The 22,294-nt window shown below is 44.5% G+C and overlaps 1 protein-coding gene and 1 non-coding gene across 8 annotated transcripts in view; both read left to right on the top strand.

Moving 5' to 3' along the window:
* CKAP5 (cytoskeleton associated protein 5) overlaps window positions 1-22,294 on the top strand; it is a 102,614-nt gene that overhangs the window by 75,212 nt on the left and 5,108 nt on the right. For 6 of the 7 annotated variants that reach the window (XM_075129570.1, XM_075129567.1, XM_075129568.1 and 3 more), the window contains exons 21-41: window positions 1,742-1,881; window positions 2,090-2,264; window positions 2,908-3,021; window positions 4,988-5,116; window positions 5,818-6,012; window positions 6,383-6,518; window positions 8,447-8,535; window positions 9,754-9,879; window positions 10,644-10,793; window positions 11,319-11,522; window positions 11,782-11,917; window positions 12,959-13,152; window positions 14,512-14,684; window positions 14,934-14,957; window positions 15,909-16,082; window positions 16,638-16,758; window positions 17,538-17,717; window positions 19,628-19,815; window positions 21,168-21,243; window positions 21,722-21,910; window positions 21,991-22,128. In XM_075129570.1, coding sequence (XP_074985671.1) covers window positions 1,742-1,881; window positions 2,090-2,264; window positions 2,908-3,021; window positions 4,988-5,116; window positions 5,818-6,012; window positions 6,383-6,518; window positions 8,447-8,535; window positions 9,754-9,879; window positions 10,644-10,793; window positions 11,319-11,522; window positions 11,782-11,917; window positions 12,959-13,152; window positions 14,512-14,684; window positions 14,934-14,957; window positions 15,909-16,082; window positions 16,638-16,758; window positions 17,538-17,717; window positions 19,628-19,815; window positions 21,168-21,243; window positions 21,722-21,910; window positions 21,991-22,128 — 3,051 coding nt within the window. The remainder of the gene's footprint in view (window positions 1-1,741; window positions 1,882-2,089; window positions 2,265-2,907; window positions 3,022-4,987; window positions 5,117-5,817; window positions 6,013-6,382; window positions 6,519-8,446; window positions 8,536-9,753; window positions 9,880-10,643; window positions 10,794-11,318; window positions 11,523-11,781; window positions 11,918-12,958; window positions 13,153-14,511; window positions 14,685-14,933; window positions 14,958-15,908; window positions 16,083-16,637; window positions 16,759-17,537; window positions 17,718-19,627; window positions 19,816-21,167; window positions 21,244-21,721; window positions 21,911-21,990; window positions 22,129-22,294) is intronic. The other variant, XM_048853549.2, reaches the window with a different exon arrangement.
* Window positions 16,813-16,923, top strand: LOC125639263 (small nucleolar RNA SNORD67). Its single transcript, XR_007357444.1, has one exon. It is a non-coding gene; the product is annotated as a small nucleolar RNA SNORD67 (small nucleolar RNA).

The following is a 22,294-nucleotide window of genomic DNA, read 5'->3' as shown; positions in this document are numbered from 1 at the left end:
CAGGGATCAGCACCTTCCCTCTCCTCCCCCTGCCCATGGCAATCAGCTGGTTTGCGGCATTTTAGAGGGAGGAGCAAGGACTTGGCGTGTAGGCTCCCCCTCCCTCTCTTGCCTCCTGAATGTGGCAAGCCAGCTGATTGCCCGGGGGGGGGGGGAGCGAGGACTCAGCGGGCGCATCTCCCCTGCCTCCTGCCCATGGCAATCAGCTGGTTTGCGGCCTTCAAGGGAGGGGGGAGGAGCAAGTGTGCAAAGTAAAGGGGGGGGAGAAGAGGCAGGTCAAGGATGGGGGTTTGGGGGAAGGGGGGGAGTGGGCAGGCTGAGGGTTGAGCCCTCCTGCCCGTCCCTCGTGCTTGCAGAGTAGGGGAAGCTGCCGCTGCTGCGCAAAGGCCTTCTCGTAGCCTACAATACCTTCAGCCTCCTTGCCTGCTTCATCTCCAGTGCCAGTGTAGGGTGCCCCTGCCTTACCTCCTCTGTTTAAAACTTGTGTTAAATTGCTTGTTTAAAATGTATATACTGCCTTTTGTCTGGCGCAAAAAAAAAAAAATTCCCTGGAACCTAATTCCCCCCCCCCCCCGCCCACACAAACATTAATTCTTATTTCAGAGGAACAGCCGTGTTAGTCTGTATTTGCAAAAAGAAAAGGAGTACTTGTGGCACCTTAGAGACTAACCAATTTATTTGAGCATGAGCTTTCGTGAGCTACAGTGAGCTGTAGCTCACGAAAGCTCATGCTCAAATAAATTGGTTAGTCTCTAAGGTGCCACAAGTACTCCTTTTATTAATTCTTATGGGGAAATTGGAGTCGCTTAACATAGTTTCACTTAAAGTTGCATTTTTCAGGAACATAACTACAACGTTAAGTGAGGAGTTACTGTACATTGGTGCAGAGACTTTTGAAAGGGATCTCTGGTTATATTACCTTTTATTACCATCTAGCTGGCATCTTCTCCCTCCTGCTCCCAGAAAGGGTAAAGGCTCATGCCATCAGGGGGCAACCTACTTCAGCTGTATCTCTGAGAGATATACCCATACTAGAGATATTTAGGGCAGCTACTTGAAGCTCTCTGCATACCTTCACCAGATGTTATGCTCTTGTACAATTGTGAACTGTGGATACAGCAGGACTAAAGTCAGTTATCACTTCAGTATTCCCACATCCACCCCCTGTTTGACTACTGCTTGTTAATCTCCCACCTGTGGAATACACATAGAGATTATCACGCAAAGAAATGGAGGGTACTCACCTGTAACTGGATGTTCTTTGAAATGTGTGGTCCCTATCTATGTTCCACTACCTGCCCTCTGTCCCCCCTCTGCTGTGGATTCGTTACATTGCGGTAAGAATGGAAAACTAGAGAGGCATCAGCCTGCACTGCCCTTCATGCCCTTGGTTTGGAGCCTGAGGAGAGCTGCGGCACACATGCAGGGCAATGGACACTGCTTGCAAGAAATTCCAGACTCAGGCATACAGTGCACATGCGTATTCCATGTGTGGAATACAGATAGGGACCCCATACCTTGAAGAACCTCCAGTTACAGGTAAGTAACATCCATTTCTGGTTTTATGATGAACTTCAGAAGCTACTGCTTTTTGGAGCAATGCTGTGTTGAAAAGGCATTGTTCTGGGCCACATGACAATTGAGAGATGGAGGTGTGTGAACAGCCCCACATGTAAGATTCTTAAACATCTAACTTCTTCCATATGCATTCATCTGACTTGTATGTGTGCCATGTTTGCAGATGCAAGGGCAGACTGCACCTGCTCCAACTCGAGGCACTTCCAGACACAGTGGTGGCAGTGGGGATGACGGTGAGGAAAGAGATGAGCAAGAGGATATAGGGAATGATGTTGTGGATCTTCTGCCAAGAACAGACATCAGGTGGGTTTAGATTCAACAAACTAAGGATTGACACTCTGCTGCTGCATATGAGCAACTTTGTATCCTAAGTCCTTTTCTCTGTTTTGGTGCACTATGGCCTTTGAAGGGCATTCACAGAGGAGCGTCTGGTTCATATGTTGTGCTCCTATAATACAAAATGATACTGGATGTCAGGGATTGTGGGTTTTTGTTGTTGTTGTTTTTACAGTGATAAGATCACAGCTGAATTGGTGTCTAAGATTGGGGACAAAAACTGGAAGATCCGAAAGGAGGGTCTGGATGAAGTGACAAGCATCATTAATGATGCCAAATTCATACAGCCAAATATAGGAGAACTTCCAGCTGCCTTGAAGTGTCGTCTCAATGACTCCAATAAAATCTTGGTATGCTACTAGAAATCCTAATGTCTGAAGCAAATTCCTGTTGTAGTCACTTTAGATTATTAATCAGCCTGTTTCAGTTCCTTCAGTGTGGGGGCTTGAAAAGTAAATTAGTGTTTCATCCATGAAAGAAAGTCTTTAGTAAAAAAAAGTCTGTATAATAGAGCATTAAAATAGACATCTAGTCAGTTAATGAAGTGTGTGGTTCCAGGGCCTCTGTCTGCCACTTCCCAATTTCTTAGATTTTTTTTCTTCCCACTGGTGTGTAAAAGACCCCACGAACTGGAAGGATGATGCAGCTGTCTGTATAAATAAGCGAATATTTTATTTTCAATAATTCATAATAATAAATGCAACACCAGGAGATTAAAAGTCACTTCTTCCTGAAAACGGTTTTTAAATTGGTGTCCCTTTAAATCTACATGAGACACAGCAATAACTTCACCTGTGCATGGCCTAAACTATCTCTTGCTATCAAATGAAAGTAAGTGCATGAATAGGCATGTTCTCACAGCCCTTCAAGAGATAAAGTCTAGATATGCCGTAATAGCAACATGATGTTGCTACTCAGTTCGTTTGTAGTGGGGGCCTTGAGCACAGAGCACCTAATAATTAGTTCATTAAAACACTTTCCTTTCTCATCCAGGTTCAACAAACACTGAGCATCCTCCAGCAGTTAGCCATGGCAATGGGCCCAAACATCAGGCAACATGTGAAAAACCTGGGCATTCCGATCATCACAGTTCTGGGGGACAGTAAGGTAGGCTATCATGTCTTGTATTTTCTTTTTGGAATGAAGGTTCATCCTCTGTATACTTCCAGATACACTGGGAGCAATCTTCAGTGTTTGACTTAAATTAGCGTAGATGTTTAGAGGCAGGTGAGTGTTCAGACTAGTTTCAGAAGCTTTCTGAATGCTACTCGGAGCTCTGTCTTCCAAATGACTGTAGATTTACTATCTGCAGATATGAATACTGTCTGTGCTGTGGTTAAGCTGGTGGCTTTCAATGTCCAGGATGTACAATACAGCCCATTTATGCACAGTGTCCAGCTCTTCATCTTAAACTGATTTTTTTATAAACTTTGCTTCTCAATGTAGAAGATACAGTCCAGGTTAGCAGTACTAGGGCAGCAAGTTGGTTTGCTGTGCGGGGATGAGTGCCAGGCCTAGCTCTATGGGTAGAGTGAGCACTTACGCTACTTCAGTGACTACCCACAGGTGATGCATAGCTTTCTGTCCAGTCTTTAGCTGTAAAGAATCCTGCTAACATGGGCCCTCTCAGAATGTCTATCTGAACATAAGATATCTTAGCGGTCCTAAACATGATTCTATTGGAGGACTATCACAAGAGATTTGATTTTTTTTTTTTTTTTGTTGGGTTGGAGTTTGTTTAAATTCTATTTTGCTTAGTGTGATAGGTGCATTGAATAGATTGAAGTAAATAAGATCTATGTAGTCAGAACTTAATAGAGATGTTACATTGTCTATAAAACTCTATTCATGTAGCCTGGCATCCTAGAACAGGGGTGTAAATTAGCTGCTTCAGAGCAGGCTGTTGCCTTTCCCTTTTTAGGTGTCACTTGGAAGCATTGGGTCATGCTGTGAGTGTGTAGGAGTAAGAGAGAGCATTCTTCTTGACCTCAGCTGATGATCATTTCATGCCCTGAAGTAGAAGTACCTGGGTTTTGGCAGTTCATAGAAATGTAGGGCTGGAAGGGACCTCCGGAGGTCCTCTAGTCCAGCCTCCTGTGCTGAGGTAGGACCAAGTAAACTTAGACTATTCCTGACAGGTATTTGTATAACCTGTTCTTAAAAACCTCCAATTATTGTGATTTCACTATCTTCCTTGGAAGCCTAGTCCAGTGCTTAACTATCTTCATAGTTAGGAAAATCTTTCTAAGTAGTCCTTGCTGCAAATTAAGTCCATTACCACTTTCTGCCTTCAGTGGACATGGAGAACAATCGATCATTGTCCTCTTTATAACAACCCTTAACATATTTGAAGACAAGTAATTGGGTACCCGCTGAGTCCTCTTTTTCTCAAAACTAAATATACCTAGTGTTTTAACCTTTCCTTTATAGGTCAGGTTTTCTAAATTGTTGTTGCTGTCCTCTCTTCAGCTTGTCCATATCTATCTTAAAGTCTGCCACCCAGAACTGGACACAGTGCTCCAGCTGAGGCCTCACCAGTGCTGAGTAGAACAGGACAGTTACCTCCCATGTCACTCGTTTTTAGTACACCCCAGAATACTAGCCTTCTTTTTCATAACTGCATCACATTGTTGGCTCGTATTCAATTTGTGATCCACAATAAACTGGGTTACTGAAAAGGAGCTGGAGGTATCTCCTGATCCTGCCTGGATTCATAAACATGCTAAACCTGTTTTAACCTTCATTTAAGTAAGTAACCTCAATCTCTAGCCCTCTTGGCGAGTTTTGGATTTGAGATTATCCTTTCATTAGGGAGGGGCAGCAGACAAAATTCTTTCAAAGATGCTCCCATTCCTTTTCTGTGTCAGGCTTTTACCTAAACTTGTTTGACTAGTGTATTATGCCTACTTTTCAGAGACTTCTCCATCTCTGGTAGAATGAGTTGCATTTTGTGATGCTGGGACTTGGGTTTCCCAGCAGTGAACAAAAATGTGAGTCCTTGGTGCGGGATGATTTAATTTGTAATGGAAAGGGTGATCCCAGAACCTCCCCAGTTTTTGTTGTCTTGTTACAGAACAATGTACGTGCTGCTGCCCTGGCTACTGTGAATGCCTGGACAGAACAGACTGGCATGAAAGAATGGTTGGAAGGAGAGGACCTGTCTGAGGAGCTCAAAAAAGAAAACCCTTTCTTAAGACAAGAGGTAAAGATTGGTATTGTGTACATGAGTTTGTTCCTTATACCTTTTGAATTGCAGCTTAGCCATAGTTTGAGCACAACTATAGAAATAAAGGGGTGAGGCTAGTGCAGACTGCAGTAACTGAGCACTGTATCCTGAGGGTAAGAAATGTGTAATGCAGTTTGTGTACTGACTTGTAACAGTAAAAAATAAAATTGATCAAGAATGGTATTGAGTTGCTCTCACTTGTGGTGCTGAAATTCAAACTTCAGTGTTGCTTATATGAAACCAAACTAAATAAATGGTGCTGCTTCCCTCAAATGAGCCTTCCTTTATGCACAGGTGCTTAAGAGCAGAGCTGAGGTTTTGGGATGTTGCTTGAGCCAGGGATGCCCAAAGTGCAACTTACTGACCAAGAGTAATGCACAACTCTGAAATGCTGCCCTCATCTTTAACTTGGAGTAGTAGCCATAATGGAGCCTGGCCACTTGAATCAAATTACTTGTATACTGGGATCTGTAGTCTCAGTGGGCTGCACTTTATTGTTGAAGGTCAGGATGGTTGCAAATGGTGAATATCTGAGTTGAGTTTGGTCCCCTCAACTAATTCACACAACTAATTCTGCTCCTATTGAGACTGCTGGTGACTCCTTACCACAATGCATATTTCAGACATCAGTTATCATATTCTGAAGGGCAAAGCTAACCTGTGCTATCTCCTTCCAGCTTCTGGGCTGGTTGGCTGACAAGCTGCCTACCCTCCGTTCTGTTCCTTCTGACTTGCTTTTGTGTGTGCCTCACCTGTACTCCTGCCTGGAGGATCGAAATGGAGACGTGCGTAAAAAGGCACAGGATGCCCTGCCATTCTTTATGATGCATCTCGGTTTTGAGAAGATGGCCAAAGCTACTGGCAAGCTGAAGGTATTGTTGTTAGACTCTTACCTGAGGAAGAAGGCAGCATATGAATGAGCATGGGTGAAAGTGAGTGTAATGTCTATGGCAAATGTCTAACTCTTACTAGAAAGTGAACTTGTGAATGTTGTTTTTGAGCCATGTAAACTCTCAGGAATCACTGCCGACTTCAGATGTGAAATACTTGACCTTCAATGGGTGTGGTTGAAAGTGGTTACATGTTTTAACCACATTATAACTTCTAATTCTCAAAGCACTGTCCCTTTGGCTAAACTATCTTCCTTTTAGCCTCTTGCACACTGCACTTTTAAACTGCAGCCATTTATCCCATGTTCATAGACTATGGCATATCTCTCTGTATGTGCATCTTTCTCCTCAGCCAACTTCCAAAGATCAGGTACTGGCCATGCTCGAAAAAGCCAAAGCCATCATGCCAGCCAAACCAGCTGTTCCTGCTAAGGCATCTTCCAAAGTGGTAGGAGGAGCAGCTCCAGCCAAATTCCAGTCTGCATCAGGTAATCCATCTTGTAATGCTGGGAAATGTATGGGAAAGAATTTCCTCAGAAAAGACTAATTTGAAGGGAAACACTAAATTTTAATGTTCAGTCATGCTAGCATGAAAAGCTGGTGTGTGTCTAAGACACGGACCCTTTGGGGAAGGCCTTGTTTACAGAAGCAGGGTATAGGGAATAAGAACCACTCTGTAATGTCTCCTGTCAAGATAGTACAGTAGGCTGAATGTCTGTGGAAGACCAGTTTCATTTGGGTGTGGATGGGTTTCATTGGAATAGAGAGGCAAGCCAGTTAATCACAGGGTCTTGGTGTGGTACTGGTAAATCACAGGGAAGTCAAGTCATTAAGATATACTACTGTGGAATTAGTCACTCCATAGTCTGAAAAGCTTTTAAGGATACCTATAGAAACCCCACTCTGTGGGCTGGAGCTGCAGGTTCCCAGGGTTTTGGTGTGTCTAGCTTAATATGCAAATATTCTCATATGTGGAGAATCTCTCTGGTCTGTAGAACGTGACTGTTGGATTAATCAAACCCACAGGAATACAGAGGCAAAGTTGTTTGTGCTTGAAAAGTTGCCGTATGTCAGCCTCGAAAAGGTGCCACCACCCTTCTCTGCTGCCTCTGACGTAGCACTCTGAGCAGCTTTGCTCTGAGTTTTTTGGGGAGGCTGCAGATTGTTGGGTCGTCTTGATGTATCATCGGTTTGTGTGTTCCACCTCCCCCCAGCCTTTGCTGCTCCTCCTCCTTGGAACTTCCAAACTAAGGTAGAGGAGAAGTTACGTGCAGTCAGTTTTGAGAACTGCTGTGAACCAGCAATGGTACCTCTGACGGTGCACTGGCTTCATCCTGCCATCTTGTCCCATTCTTCTAGCACCAACTTGGGAAGTCACGCCGTCTGAGTGATTGGGTTTATGCCTGCCCCTCTCTAGAGCAGTGGTTTTCAAACTTTTTTTTCTGGCGACCCAGCTGAAGAAAATTGTTGATGCCCGTGACCCAACGGAGCTGGGGATGAGGGGTTTGGGGGGGCTCAGGGCAGGAGTTTGGGGTGCGAGGTTGGGATATGGGCTTACCTTGGGCGGATCCTGGTCAGCGATGCAGCAGGGGTGCTAAGAGGTGCTAAGACAGGCTTCCTGCCTATCCTGGCACCATGGACCGTACTGCACCCTGGAAGCAGCCACCAACAGGTCCAGCTCCTAGGTGGAGGCATGCAAGTGGCTCTGCATGGCTCTTGCCTGCAGACGCTGCAGGCCCCCAGCTCCTATTGGCCGGTTCTCGGCCAGTGGGAGTGCGGAGCCAATGCTTGGGGTGGGGGCAGTGCGTGGAGCCCCGTGACCACGCCCCCCGCCTAAGACCCGGACCAGCTGCACTTCCGGGTTGCAGCACAGTGTCAGACTAGCCTGCCTTAGTTGGGTAGCACTGCCGATGGGATTTTTAATGGCCCGGTTGGCGGTGCTGACCAGAGCTGCAACAACCCCATGCCTTACATTCCGCGACCCAGTACTGGGTCTCGACCCGCAGTTTGAAAACCACTGCTCTAGAGTGCCTGCATGGCAAAGCTGTTGAGGGACCTGAACCTACTTTTCAGCAGCCCCTATGTAAACAGTAAGGAACAATCCCAGTTAAGCTTGCTATCTAAGACCAGAAACATACTAAGATCAAGGAAAGAGGAAGATTAAAATGTGCAAATTTTTATATACATTTAGATACGAGGGTTAGTTTCTTGGTGTTGACGTAGTCTGTAAGAGCTGAGCAAGCTTCCTTTGTGCATCTGAAATCCCTGCCTCTCCTTGTGATTAAGAGTTTTGTTGTCATTATGAGCAGCTCCCTTTCTCTGCAGTCAGACTGAAGAACAGTGGTGAACTGAATGTGCTGTTCGTGAATGGACTCATTTTCACAAAATATGTTTGAAATAATCTCTTGTTTCCAAGCACCCGCTGAAGATTCGGGGTCCAGCACCATGGAGCCTAAGCCTGACCCCAAAAAGGCCAAAGCAGGAGGAGCTGCCTCTAAAGCTAAGGTACAGTGATGCCACCATGCAAGACTAATGAGCTGGGTTCCGGTTGGGGAGTATAGTAGCTTGTTAATGCAACCCTTGACGCTTTTACGGAGGTGGTCTGTGCAAGCCTATGGGAGTATCCAGACTCTTAAGTGAAAGATGCCCTTCATACCTGTTGTGCTGCTATCATTGTTTTTGCTCAGTCCTACTTAATAGGCTTGCCACTGTCTAAAATTCAGATCACTGGGTCTTTAACTTCCCTTAACTGTAAACCTCTTTTGCTTTTTAATCTAATATGGTCTGTATTTAAAATGTATCTTGATAAACTCAATCTTGTATTCAGCTCTAATATTATAAAATCTAGTTTTGAACAGTAATTCTGAATCCACATGCCAGAGAAATTCCTGACTTTAGTCCACTGCATCCAAGGGTGTATCTCTCAGCACAGTGCACAAAGAAGATGCTTAAGGATGCAATGGTAGCTACAGCTGGCTGTACGTGAACTGTAGAGTTTGTTGTACTCCCATTAGTGTCTGTTTTTTATATTCTGTTACTTAGCTATTGAAGTTACAGATAAGTGGGGCAAAAATGTCACAAGTGCTGCTCCACGGGTTGGGTGCCACTGCAACTATAGCAGTCCACCCTGCCACAGATTTGGAACAGGAAAAACATCAGAGGTTAAGGTGTCTTTGTAAACCAGCCTGCAGCCACTGTATTCCTTCATCTAAACTCTTTCAATAAACTAGAATTAACGCTGTTGAGTGCACAGCAGGTTTGGGGGCTCCAGGGTCTAAAGGGAGTGATTTAGAGGTACATATTGAGTTGTCTAACCACCAAGCCTTTTCTGTGGCCTATTGCAGCAGTCTGATGGTAACAACAGTATGTCCAAGGACAATACCAGCCTGTCCAAAGCTAATACAAGCCTTACCAAAGGCAATACCAGTCTGACAAAGAACAAATCCATCAAACAGGTACCAACTTAGGGTGAGACACCCCTAGGTGGCTGGTGCACTGGCCAAGTCTGAAGAGTCCTATCTGTTGCACACTTTGCCGTGGGTTTTGCTTCCACACCACCAGAGCATGTACCTGAGGATTCTAACCACTGTTGTCAGCTTCTACCTGGTTCTTATACACTTGGTCAGCATGAGCTCAGGGGTTGGTGTCTGGCATCACTTAGAATGAAGGGTTGTATATAGGTTTTGCAGTGCTTTCTGCTCAGTACCACTTTTGCTTTTTCAGGGTGCACAAGGGAAGAAGATACCAAGTAAGCCAAACCTGAAGGAAGATGATGACAAATCAGGTCCTATTTTTATCATAGTCCCAAATGGGAAAGAGCAGAGAATGAAAGATGAGAAAGGATTGAAGGTGAGAGGGAACTTAAGAGCGTACTCAATTTCAGAGCTTTAGGTACTAAAGGAAGTACATTCTATTACCTGTGAGCTTAGTGTTGCACCTTGTGTCGCATGGGAATCCAGTCTTCATTTGATGTCTTGATACTTCAAAGCAAAGGTCCATCTCTTATAGGCTGTTTACAAGGTCTTCAGTCCCCATAGCATGTGTAAGAAAGCAAAAACTTTCTAAGAGAAGTGGCAGACGCCTCATTGCTTTAGGACGCTCTTGAAACTAGATTGGACCAAACAATAGAAAAAGTATAATACGTAACAAGCCTGGCCAAGCTTCTTCCATCTCTAAGTACTAGGATTCTGAGAGAATCCATAGGTTTTTTATTCTAACAAGCACCTGTTGCCAAACTTGGCTCTCATAACAAATCTGAATTTGCAGGCTCCTCTTACTTTGAAACCTGCACTTTTTTGGTCATCTGATAATGTTTGGACCCCCAGGTAGTTAAATGTGCACATATCTGTAGACACGGTTTAAAGATGAGGTGTTTGTCTTAGATATGACCTGTGTTAACACTAGCATACTAGCAAATATACTGAAGTATTGCTGCTTGCATTCTTAAGGATGCAGACCTCTAAACCTGTGCATTTTTTGGTGGCAGGAGGGAGTTTGCTATTCTCTGAGCTCCTTCTGTTGTGCACTGTGGCTCTTGGGTATCAGCTCAGTAACAAGTAGTATGTTGCTGTCCTTGAGTTATGAGTGTTCTGTTTTTGTTTCTTGTTTTGAAGGTGCTGAAATGGAACTTTACTACTCCCCGTGATGAATATATCGAGCAGCTAAAGACTCAGATGTCCAGCTGTGTTGCCAGATGGGTACAAGATGAGATGTTTCATACAGACTTTCAGCACCACAACAAGGCACTGGCTGTGATGGTAGAGGTGAGTTAGGAACCTTATGGCAAACAACAATGGAATGTGGGATGTCCAAATACTGCAGCAGTGAAATATCAAGTTAGGAGTTCTTCATAAGTGGGCAGTAGGTTAGGAGGGTTCACAATACTAGCTTGGGCACACAGTTCTTAAGTTATAGGTCTAAGTGAGCACTTTCAGAGGAACAATACAATTAGTATTAATCTCTTTTGCTGAGGGAGGGGAATGCTTTGTTTACTCAAGTTTGGATACTGCTCTGAATTTTATTAGTGAAATTTAGTAGTAGGTGCCAGCTGCTACCATGCAATGTGGGACAGTGTGTAATAGTTGAGGGGTCTCACTAAGGCTTAAAACCCAAGAATCTGTTTTATGAATCTACAACAGGAAGCCACCACCTATAATAAATGCATTTTACGGGAACAGACATGGCTTTTGATTTATACTTTGCCCTTCATCACTTTTGTTTCCGTGGACCATACCATTTATATATTTGATCCTGCACAACCTGATGCTTTTCCCCCCCTTCATCTCAAGCACTTGGAGAGCGAAAAAGATGGAGTCATCAGCTGTCTGGATCTGATCTTGAAGTGGCTCACCCTACGGTTCTTTGATACCAACACAAGTGTTCTGATGAAGGCCCTTGAATACCTTAAATTGCTTTTCACCTTGCTGAGCCAGGAGGAGTATCACCTTACTGAGAATGAGGCATCCTCTTTCATCCCATATCTTATCCTGAAGGTACCACATACTGAGGGAAATTAGTATAATGACATGCTCCTGGACACTATCAGGACACCAGCTAATGCTGTTCTGTTCTGTTCCGTACTTTTTTGCTGCAGTTGCCTTTGAATAGTGTGGGTGGGTGGTGTAGTTGGATTTTTTGAATGGAAGCCTGGCATCATGCAGACTGGCAAAGTACACTGATGGTGTAGAGTATTTAAAAGTATCTGTCCTGCTTTCTTTTCTCTCTCTGATCATCATCTCCTCCACCCCCCAGGTTGGGGAATCGAAAGATGTTATCCGCAAGGATGTGCGTGCCATCCTGAATAGGATGTGCTTAATCTATCCAGCCAGCAAGATGTTCACTTTCATCATGGAGGGGACAAAGTCCAAAAATTCCAAACAGCGGGCAGGTAGGAAATAGTACTATTGGCTGAAGAACTTTGATGTACCATTGTACACACCCCAAAGTCATTTCAGAATGCACTGTGGATCAGGATATGCTGGCCATAGCATTTTCTGAAAACTGAGTTTTGCCTATCATTATGCATTTGGGGAAAATGTCACCCAAGTTGGTGATAAGGAGAAGATTGTAAAGAAGAAATATCAAGCCTCCTTGTCATCTCTCACATGCACACACGCTCTCTGCCTGAGCCACAAACATTATGCCTCAAGCAGCTTCCCAGTCATCTGGGAAGGGCCTGCTCTGGAATAAGAGTGATTAGGCAGAAAGTGTTAGAAGTCTGTTTTGTCTAACCCAACATCTCACATGCACAAATGGTTAACCATTCAGCTCTCATTGATTTACCCACCTCCCATCCGCCAGTTGCACTATTCCTGTCCTGATGTATAGAAGGCTCAGTTGTTTTCCATACTACTGCAGAACTGCCTCAGTTCAACCCCTCCCCCACCACAGAACCATGCATTGGATTTGAAGCTTTACTAAAGATTTTTAGCTCTATGGTACTGAAGAGAAGTTTCAGAATATAACTAATGCAAGGTTGTGTTTCAGAGTCTGTCAGTAGCCTGAAACAGCTGTGTGAACTGTTCGTATTTATCTGTGGGGATTAACTAATTATATTCTAGTTAAATGTTGGCATGAATTATTTCACTGCTGCTTGTTTTAGCAGAAACACTAAGCTAATGTGCTTATGGATGGCAATATTTGGGTTGGGGACTGTGGGGCAACTAGCTACTGTCAAGGGTTGCTGGATGGCAAATTTAAAAATTCAAGCCTCCTTCAAAACTAAGTCACCTCTAACCCTGCCCACCAGGTGAAGGGAATTTCCTGTTTATCACCAAATTGAGCACTAGAATGCCACAGACACCAGAGGCATTAGCACAGAATATAGATTCAGATAACTGCAGAGTATATTGGAGTGGAGCACTTGTCTGTTTAACAATCTTGGTTGAGTTTCAGTTAAAAAAAAAAAAATCTGTTTCTGATCCCGTAGAGTGCCTGGAAGAGCTGGGGTGTCTTGTTGAGTCCTACGGCATGAATGTGTGCCAGCCAACTCCTGGCAAAGCATTAAAGGAGATGGCAATTCACATTGGCGACAGAGACAACACTGTCCGCAATGCTGCACTCAACACCATCGTGACTGTCTACAATGTGCATGGGGACCAGGTGTTCAAGCTGATTGGAAATGTGAGTGGTTGAAAATGGGAGGAGGTAGCCTGAACCAGGTTTTAATCTTGTGTAAGGGAATCATTCACACTGAAGTGATCAATCATGGCACGTCCTGCTGCTGATAGTGGGATAGATGCCAAGAGCTCTGTTTATGGTGTCAGAGTTAATCTACCATGACACATCCTTTAGAAGTTAATTGGTTAATTCCAGATTATGGGACCTCTAATCGCCAGTAACCATAGGTGACAAACTAGAATACTGAAGGAATAAGTAAATGCTGACTTGTGATCCCGTCATAGGGGACTGTATTGTTTGTAAATAGTGACTTGTTTTAGAATGATGTTGTGATGCCTCTAGTGATTTCGGAGGAAACTTGGATGAAGTTCTAAACCAGGGGTGGGCAAACTATGGCCTTTGGGCCAGATCCGGCCAGTGGGATTGCCAGCCACGGGGTGCAGTGGGACTAAGGCAGGCTCCCTGCCTGCTCTGGCCCTGCACCACTCCTGGAAGCAGCTGGCACCAAGTCCCCCTGCTGCCCCTGTGGGAGGGGGAGGGCAGAGGGCTCTGTGCGCTGCCCTCCTGCAGGCACCGCCTCCCGCAGCTCCCATTGGCCGGGAACGGGGAACCACAGTATTTATACCACCTCCCAGCTGGTATTTATAGAGTGGTTAAAACATGGAGTTTATAGTGTACACGTTTGTGTCTGCACTGCTTAGTTGTGAAATACAGCATTCCTCAGAGTGTGCACAAGTGTTTGGAGGTCCGACATGAAGAATGTTATGAGGTGGGAACCAAGGCTCTTGTTACCTTGTCCCTTTTCCCCCCCTTCAAGGAAATAATAGAAGTTATTGGAATGAATTTATTTTGCTTCAGTCGCTTATTCCTGGTAGTTTTGCTCCCTATCTGAAGCAGTCATAAGAATGGCCCTACTGGGGTCAGACCAAAGGTCCATCTAGCCCAGTATCCTGTCTTCTGATAGTGGCCAGTGCCAGATGCCCCAGAGGGAATGAACAGAACAGGTAATCAAGTGCTCCTTCCCCTGTTGCTCATTCCCAGCTTCTGGCAAACAGAGGCTAGGGATACCATTCATAGCCATTGATGGACCTATTAGCCAGGATGGGCATCTTCTATGAATTTATCTAGTTCTTTTTTTGAACCATGTTATGGTCTTGGCCTTCGCAACATCCTCTGGCAAGGAGTTCCACAGGTTGACTGTGCGTTGTGTGAAGAAATTCTTCCTTTTATTTGTTTTAAACCTGCTGCCTGTTAATTTCATTTGGTGACCCCTAGTTCTTGTGTTATGAGAAGTAGTAAACACTTCCTTATCTACTTTCTCTACATCAGTCATGATTTTATAGAGTTGTCTGTCTCTCACAGCTTTCTGAGAAAGACATGAGCATGCTGGAGGAGAGAATAAAACGGGCTGCTAAGAGACCCGCTGCTGCTCCAGCAAGGCAGGCAGAAGAGAAACCTCAGCGTGCTCAGAGCACAAATGCTAATGCAAGCATGCTGAGGAAGGGACCAGCTGAGGACATGTCTTCCAAACTCAAGTATGTAATGGAAAAAGTTATGATCTTCTATGGCTTCTGCAGTGTACGTGCTAAGAACATGTTCTGCAGTGTTACCTTTAGTTCTTGTAGTCATTGTCTTTGCATGTTCTGAAAACTGTCTGTCTGGGCAAATATTGTAAAACAAAATGTTTGAATCTCTCTTCATTGTTTTGTCTTGTCTTGTCTATCTGCCTCTTGAATCCTTTCTAAATGGTCTTGTGCCTTCTTTCACTGCTTCTCCATGGACAGAATTATGTATCGCACTTATAGGATGTAAGTACTGTCCACTAACTCCTTGGTAGCAGGGCTCTTGTATCTTTCTAACTCCTGCCTTAATCATTCCCTCTGAGAGTGACTGACTTTTATGCTGACCAGTTCTAGGTATTTGTAAATAACGTAGACTAAAATTACAAGAATAGAGGGCCTCTACCAAGAGCAACTACAACCCAAACTGCTAGCAGACATGGCAATTCCATGCTGGGCAGCTGCTGGAAATATTAGGAGAATTCATTCCCGTGTGTTGCATTAAACTTGGTATTGATTGGAATCCATTCTTAATTTGATAGGGCCAGTGTACAGAGGCCAGCCGGATGAGCATTTTGAATCTCAGAGCTTGGAGATACCCATACCACAAACAAAGCTTAGTAACTATACCTTGCACCACATGTCAATGTATTTTAGATCATTCTGATATTTGGAGAAAAGACCCCTGGTGAAACTTCTGTAACAGAATGTTCCACTTAAAGGGAATCTAATCTCTAACATGCAAGTGTCTCAGGACCCTATGGGAGTCCTGGATCCTGACTGGCTTGTCAGGTTACTAATTCAGTTAGTGTACCTTCTCTTAGCCATGAGAGAGAAGACCTGAGCTTCAATAAGATGTCCCATCAATGTCATCTTTGGTGGTGCTGGATCTCAGTCATAGGCAGAGCAGTGCATGCCTGTCACAACTTCAGTGTGGCTTATAGTGGGCTGTAGGGGTAACCCAGCAGCTTCTCAGGTGAACTATGAAAGCAAGTAATTGGCAGCTACTCTCCTGGCTTGCATAAGTCTTTACTGCTAATAGCTGGGGGAACTGTAAAGGGTTCAATTAGAGGACTGAATAAAATCAGATCTACAAAATCACGATCTCGATATGAGAGCTTAGGACTACCACTGGATGTTAGTGTTACCATGCCATCTTAGTGTGTATAGACATGAACACCTTTCTTCTGGTTTCCATAGCCAAGCCCGCAACATGAGTGGCCATTCTGAGACAACACATACAGTTCCACGGGAATTCCAGCTGGATCTAGATGAAATTGAGAATGACAATGGCACAGTTCGATGCGAGATGCCAGCACTTGTACAACACAAACTAGATGACATCTTTGAGCCAGTCCTGATCCCGGAACCCAAGTGAGTTTAGATGTATTCCTGCTTAGGTGAAAGCCAATTGAAACTGTCTAAAACCATCGTGAGCAGGTGCATATAGACACTAGCATGTGTAAGTAAAGCTTTGTCCAAGAAGTTAAGACCTGCATTAGTGTGAAAAGTCAAGACAATCAAGGTAGTGGTCTGTTGATGGTTAGGCTATGGGATATGAGTGGGAAGAGGTGTGTTGGTAGGCTGTAATAAAAAATTCATTATTATCTGGAGGGGGAGAGATGCTGAAGGGGGGCTGTCCATGAGCTTACCACACAGGAAAAGGAAGCCTGGTCTCATGGGTAACACGTGGTCTGAGTGAGATTAGGTTGTACTTAGTTCTGTCCCAGGTGGTTTATGTGATTGACACATCACTGAACATCTCTTTTTCCCTCTGTAAATGAGAATGAAACTCTCCTCACAGGGATGTCTGTGAGGATGAATCCCACTTTCTGTCTTTGAAATCTGACTGGAAGGCACCAGTGAAGTTCAGGTTGGAACTATTTTTTCATGGAGAGTCATAAGACCTTTCCCTTCCCAACTGTCTAGGATCCGTGCTGTGTCCCCACACTTTGATGACATGCACAGTAATACAGCTTCCACCATCAACTTTGTCATCTCCCAGGTAGCCAGTGGTGACATAAATACTAGTATCCAGGCTCTGGCACAGGTAAGTGGAACTTTTAGTTGGCAGCTACACTGCATTGAGCTAAGGCCAGTAGTCTGCGAGAGTGATGAGTTGCACACTGGTGGTGTTGCCATGTCAGGTGATGTGGGCACCACTCAGAATGTTGCTGATGACACAGCCAAGTGCACAGGGGCCATCTGACTCGCTAATTCCATAGCAGTTTTCCATCAGACAGAATGTAGGACATATTCTGAAGGTGGGAACTTGTACTAGATTATCATCCCTATAGACTCCAGCTCTGAGCTGGTGACAGCTGTCAGTGATGATGAGATGGTGGTGTCTTAAGACTCTTCCTATTTCAACTTTGCTTTTACCCTGACATAAGTTCAGGTTACTAGATGTCTCACCTCCATGTTGTGCCAGGGAGGGTTGGTTTTTGATGAAACTGCCTTGCAAATCCCAAGTGTAGGAGTTGCATGCCCTGACTCATAACCCTTGAACCATTCTGTTAGGGAGCACCATGCCCAGAAAACTACACAAGACCGATAATTACAGAATCCATAATATAAGCTCTTGAACACTCAAAATTTTGTACGAGTTCCTTGAGTACAGGATACAAGTCATAGCTAATCAAGGAATCACTAATGCCACTGAATGTACTGGAGTAGTTGTAGAAGTGCAAAGTCACTAATTGTTGAAGTTTTAGAAAGCAGACGACTTGACTAATGGAATAGTAAGTATGGGGGAAGCAAAGTTAAACGTTCTTCCTGTGCTGTTTGCAGAGGATCAACTTTAATGTGTCTTGGGTGTTTTGCTCTTAGATTGATGAGGTCCTCAGACAGGAGGACAAAGCAGAAGCCATGTCTGGCCACATTGACCAGTTCCTAATAGCTACATTCATGCAGCTCCGACTGATCTACAACACACACATGGCAGATGAGAAACTGGACAAGGATGAGATAGTCAAGCTCTACAGCTGCATCATTGGAAACATGATCTCGGTAAGACAGAGAGGAAAGGGAACAAGCCTTGTACAAATGGATGGGTGGAGATGAGAATACGTCCTGCACAGGTCTTGCCTTCTAGTATATTTTGTTTAAGAAGGCTTCTTTGTAGCTATTCTCTAAAATGGCTCTTTTGGAGCTAGTCTAGAAACAGCCCTGTGCAGGAAATCAAATTTGATGCAAAGTACATGAGGTATAGGGGGAGTGAGTGCTTCATGTCTGTCTCCAGCCAATGCTCAGATTGGCTGCAAGCATCCTGGGACAGTAGGGGTTAGGGAATCTTATTCCAAAAAGGAATATAGTGAGAGACACCCTCTGGATGAGTTGGTGTGATATATAGATTGAGCTTTGTGTCTAGGGCTGTACAGAACATATGTAACCTCATTATTTTATGAAGCTTGCTGATAAATCGTAGCCCATTTCAAACATTATTTATACATGAGATGTCGATTGAATGGGGAACTTTCATTCTGTCATGAATACCGTGTCTTCAATTGCTGAAAGTTTCTAGACTTTGTTTCTGTTGGAGGATAACTTTTTTTTTTTAACTTTCTAACATGGCACAGCTATCTGAAATGAGGCAGTGGCAAGGGGGAAGTACTTTCCCTGTTGTAAGGGCTTGTGACCACCCTGAACAACTCTAGTGCTGAAATTGAGCAGGGATGGGGCCTTGCCTAACGGAAGTACCATTGACTGTTGAAAATGGCTTGTAGTATCCCTAGTCAGGGGATTGGGAAATGTATTTTCGTTTCAGCATTTTTAAGGCCAGAAATGACCATTATGATTTAGTCTGACTTCCTGCATAACACAGAATGTAGAATTTGCGCATCAAGCCCAGTAACTTGTGGCTGAACTAGAGCATGAGGTATGGTACAGTCTGTATGTTAAACAGCCTTCCAAACATCCTAAATGAAAGACGGCGGAGTTGTATAGGTCTGCCTGACTTCAGTGTATGGTGGAGGAGGAAGAGACTGTGCTACCGTAATTCAGTTCCCTTGTGCGTATGCATTATGATCACTAGTTTTTTTGTTTGTTTTTTTCCCCCATCCAAACCCATTAACTTGAGGCAGATAGCTGGTATGGAAAACTTCAGCCAAAACAGGTAAAATTTGGCAAAGGTGCAACTGAAAACGAGGTCTTATAGCAGGAAGTATTGGAAAACCTTAAGTGTTGGTACCAGGCCCACCTACGACTTTTTTTCTAGATTCTCTGGCATGCATGGTAATGCTTCATGTGTATCTAAGATTGAAGGAAAAATAGCATATTGCAGTATCTGAAAAATAATGTAATAACAGTCTCTTAATGCATACACATAAGGAAACACAATTAAAATGCAGTTCTGTCTTAGCTGGTGCTGTCTGTCAGTTTCTTGCATCACCACCAACAATCAAGGTCTGCAAGTCAAATTAGCTCCTCAGGGTCCAGTGCAACCTCCTTCCCCCCCCCCCCCAATGGGTTTGCACAGGTAATAGGGTTGCTTTATTTTAACCATTCTTGACACAAATGAAGCAGTAGAATCTTGCTTCTCCCTCTGAGCTGGGTTGGCTCAGGAGGACCAAGAGTAGGAAATGTAGTCAATCTCCATTTTAGTCATTGAAATCAGTAGCTCTGACCAATACAAACATGGGGAGTAGATCTTTGTGGGGTAAGAAACCATTTTTACATATTCTGTTTTCAAAATAAAACCAACTAACATTTACATGTACAGCCTTAACTTCAGTATTTCCTGCCTCTGAATGCTTAACTCTATAACCTTATTGTTCTTCCCATACATTTTAATAGAATATATAAACACTTTATGAAAGAGGCGCATATTTAAAGAGGGAGTTGCAAGTAGAATTGCAGATGAGTCCCAAAACTAAATGATGCATGCTGAAGAAATTTCTAATCCTGGCTTTTATCGACAGCTATTCCAGATGGAGAGCCTGGCCCGGGAGGCCTCCACAGGAGTGCTGAAAGACTTAATGCATGGCCTCATTACATTAATGCTGGATTCACGGGTTGAAGACCTCGAGGAAGGGCAGCAGGTCATCCGATCAGTCAACCTTTTGGTGGTGAAGGTTCTGGAGAAGTCTGACCAGACTAACATCTTGAGGTAAGTTACTCTTTGTTAGAATCAGAGAAGACCGAAGTTCTCTCCCTCTACAACAGTCTCGTACCACAGATGAAATACCACTTCACTGTTCGTGTATGTGATTTCAGAGAACATGGCTCTCTAGTCTGCCCTTACCGTTTGTTAGTCACTGTCGCATTGAGTCTTTTTGCAAGACAATGGCCTGTTAACTAAAGTGGTGAGCAAAGCTGGCTGTAGAATAGTTCAGCTGGCTACTGAAAAAAACAAGCATATCAGGACAGTAACTTTAAGGAAATGTCTACATAGTAGCTGGGAGTGAGCTTCGCAGTGCAGGTAGCCATGCTAAAAATAGCAAGTGTGGCTACAGCCGCTCAGACTAGCCACCTGAATACAAACCTGCCTGACTCCCTTGGGTACATACTTGGGTGGCTAGCTTGAGTTGCCACCTGTACTGCTACAGCCATGCTGCTGTTTGTGCATGCTAGCTCAAGCAGAGTCTGAGAGGGTCTCTACTCTTGCTGGGAAGCATGCTCTCAGCTGCTGTGTAGATATATCTAAAGGGGCACAGTTATAACTAAATCACTATCCAATCTATATCATTGGGGTAAAGCAGGGGAGGGCAAACTTTTTGGCCCAAGGGCAATGTCGGAGTTGCGAAACTGTATGAGGGCCGGGTAGGGAAGGCTGTGCCCCCTCTCACTTCCTGCCCTGTTCCCCCCCCACCCCCATCCAACCTGTCCCCTGAATGCCCTGACCCCTATTCACACCCCTGTCCCCTGACAGGCCCCCAGGGACTCCCACACCTATCCAACTGCTCCCTGTCCCCGGGACTCCCTGGCCCTTATCAAACCCTCCTACTCCCCGCCCCCTTACCATGCTGCTCAGAGCACCAGGACTGGAAGCCGCACCACTGTGCAGTCTAGAGCACCAGGGCAGGCTGGCGGCTCTCGCAGCCGCGCTGCCTGTCAGGAGCTCGCAGCTCTGCCACCCAGAGCACTGGTGGCATGGCAAGCTGAGTCTGCGGGGGAGGGGGCAGAAGCTCAAGGGTCCAGTGGGCCAGATGTGGCCCATGGGCTGTAGTTTGCCCCCCTCTGGGGTAAAGCTTTACGATGAACCATTCTACAACCTAAACTTGTAGTCTGTGTCATTGGATTGTCAGTTGACCAGTATTGACATGGTATGTTCTGCAGAGATTCAGCTCTCCATTTTTATGGAGGTGATAGTAAGATATTTGAGCCAGGCAGGAGGTGCAGAGGATTGTGTGAAAGTTGAACTAGTTGTGGTCTGTAGCCACTAGTGTGGTGTTCAATAGGGCTGTGCTTTTCCATTTCCTTTATAGCATTTGTCCATCTAATGCTACTTGTTCTCTCCAGTGCCCTGCTTGTTCTGCTCCAAGACAGTCTGCTAGCAACAGCCAGCTCTCCCAAGTTCTCGGAGCTTGTCATGAAGGTGAGCCTATAATGGGGATTGTGTACTCACTTGGTCCTTCTTTGAAGTGTCTGTTCCTAATCCACACTGTTGGTTTCAACAGAAACAAGGTGCTTTAAGACCAAGTTGGTGAACATAACTTTAAATGCTACTCTAGCACCTAGTCTAGACATAATATGTTAAGATATAACTTGTCTCATCTACACTAAGGTTCTAGTTAAAATGTTGATGTGTTAAACGCCCTTATCCTAGGTTAGACATACCCTTAATGAGATTAGAAGCATCCAGCAGGGCCAGAGCATTGTGTGAAGCTCATGGTAGTATACATACACTAATAACTCAGTCAATCTCCTGCTAACGGTAATGGAATCAACAGCAGCACTTATTCTTCTGGGCATCTCTGTATCCAGATACTGAGACCCTGGATACAGCAAAACTTGCAGCAGGAACTCCCCTCTGACTTGAGCAGTTGGTTTCATAAACTTTTCTTTCTCTCCAGTGTCTGTGGAGAATGGTGCGGCTTCTTCCTGAAACCATCAATAGCATCAACCTGGATCGAATCCTGCTAGACATCCACATTTTCATGAAGGTGTTTCCCAAGGAGAAGCTGAAGCAGTGTAAAAGTGAATTCCCCATAAGGACACTTAAGACTCTGCTTCACACCCTGTGCAAGTTGAAAGGGCCCAAGGTTAGAGCAGAGACCAGCTATGTGCTTTAATTTAAGTTGCTCAAGCTGTCTTTAAAGTTCTTTTATTATGTCTTTCTCAGATCTTGGACCATTTAACAATGATAGAAAACAAGAATGAATCTGAGCTGGAGGCTCACCTGTGTCGAGTAATGAAGCACTCCATGGACCAAACTGGAAGCAAGACTGATAAAGAGACAGAAAAGGGGGCTTCTCGTATAGTAAGTAACATGAAGGTAACGGTGGAGGGAGAAGTGGCAAATGGACTGTTCCAAGACACAAGTGCCTAACTAGCTCCAGACAGATGTGAAGTTAGGCTGCCCACTGGAACATGTGATCAGTGTCTGAAATTGGTCCCTCTAATGCTGTGCCTCTGAAATGCATTAA

This window comes from Caretta caretta, chromosome 6, assembly GCF_965140235.1.
Source record: "Caretta caretta isolate rCarCar2 chromosome 6, rCarCar1.hap1, whole genome shotgun sequence".
NCBI classification, from domain to species: Eukaryota; Metazoa; Chordata; order Testudines; family Cheloniidae; genus Caretta; species Caretta caretta.
The sequence above is the reverse complement of the archived record's forward strand: the minus strand, read 5'-3'. Positions and strand labels throughout refer to the sequence as shown.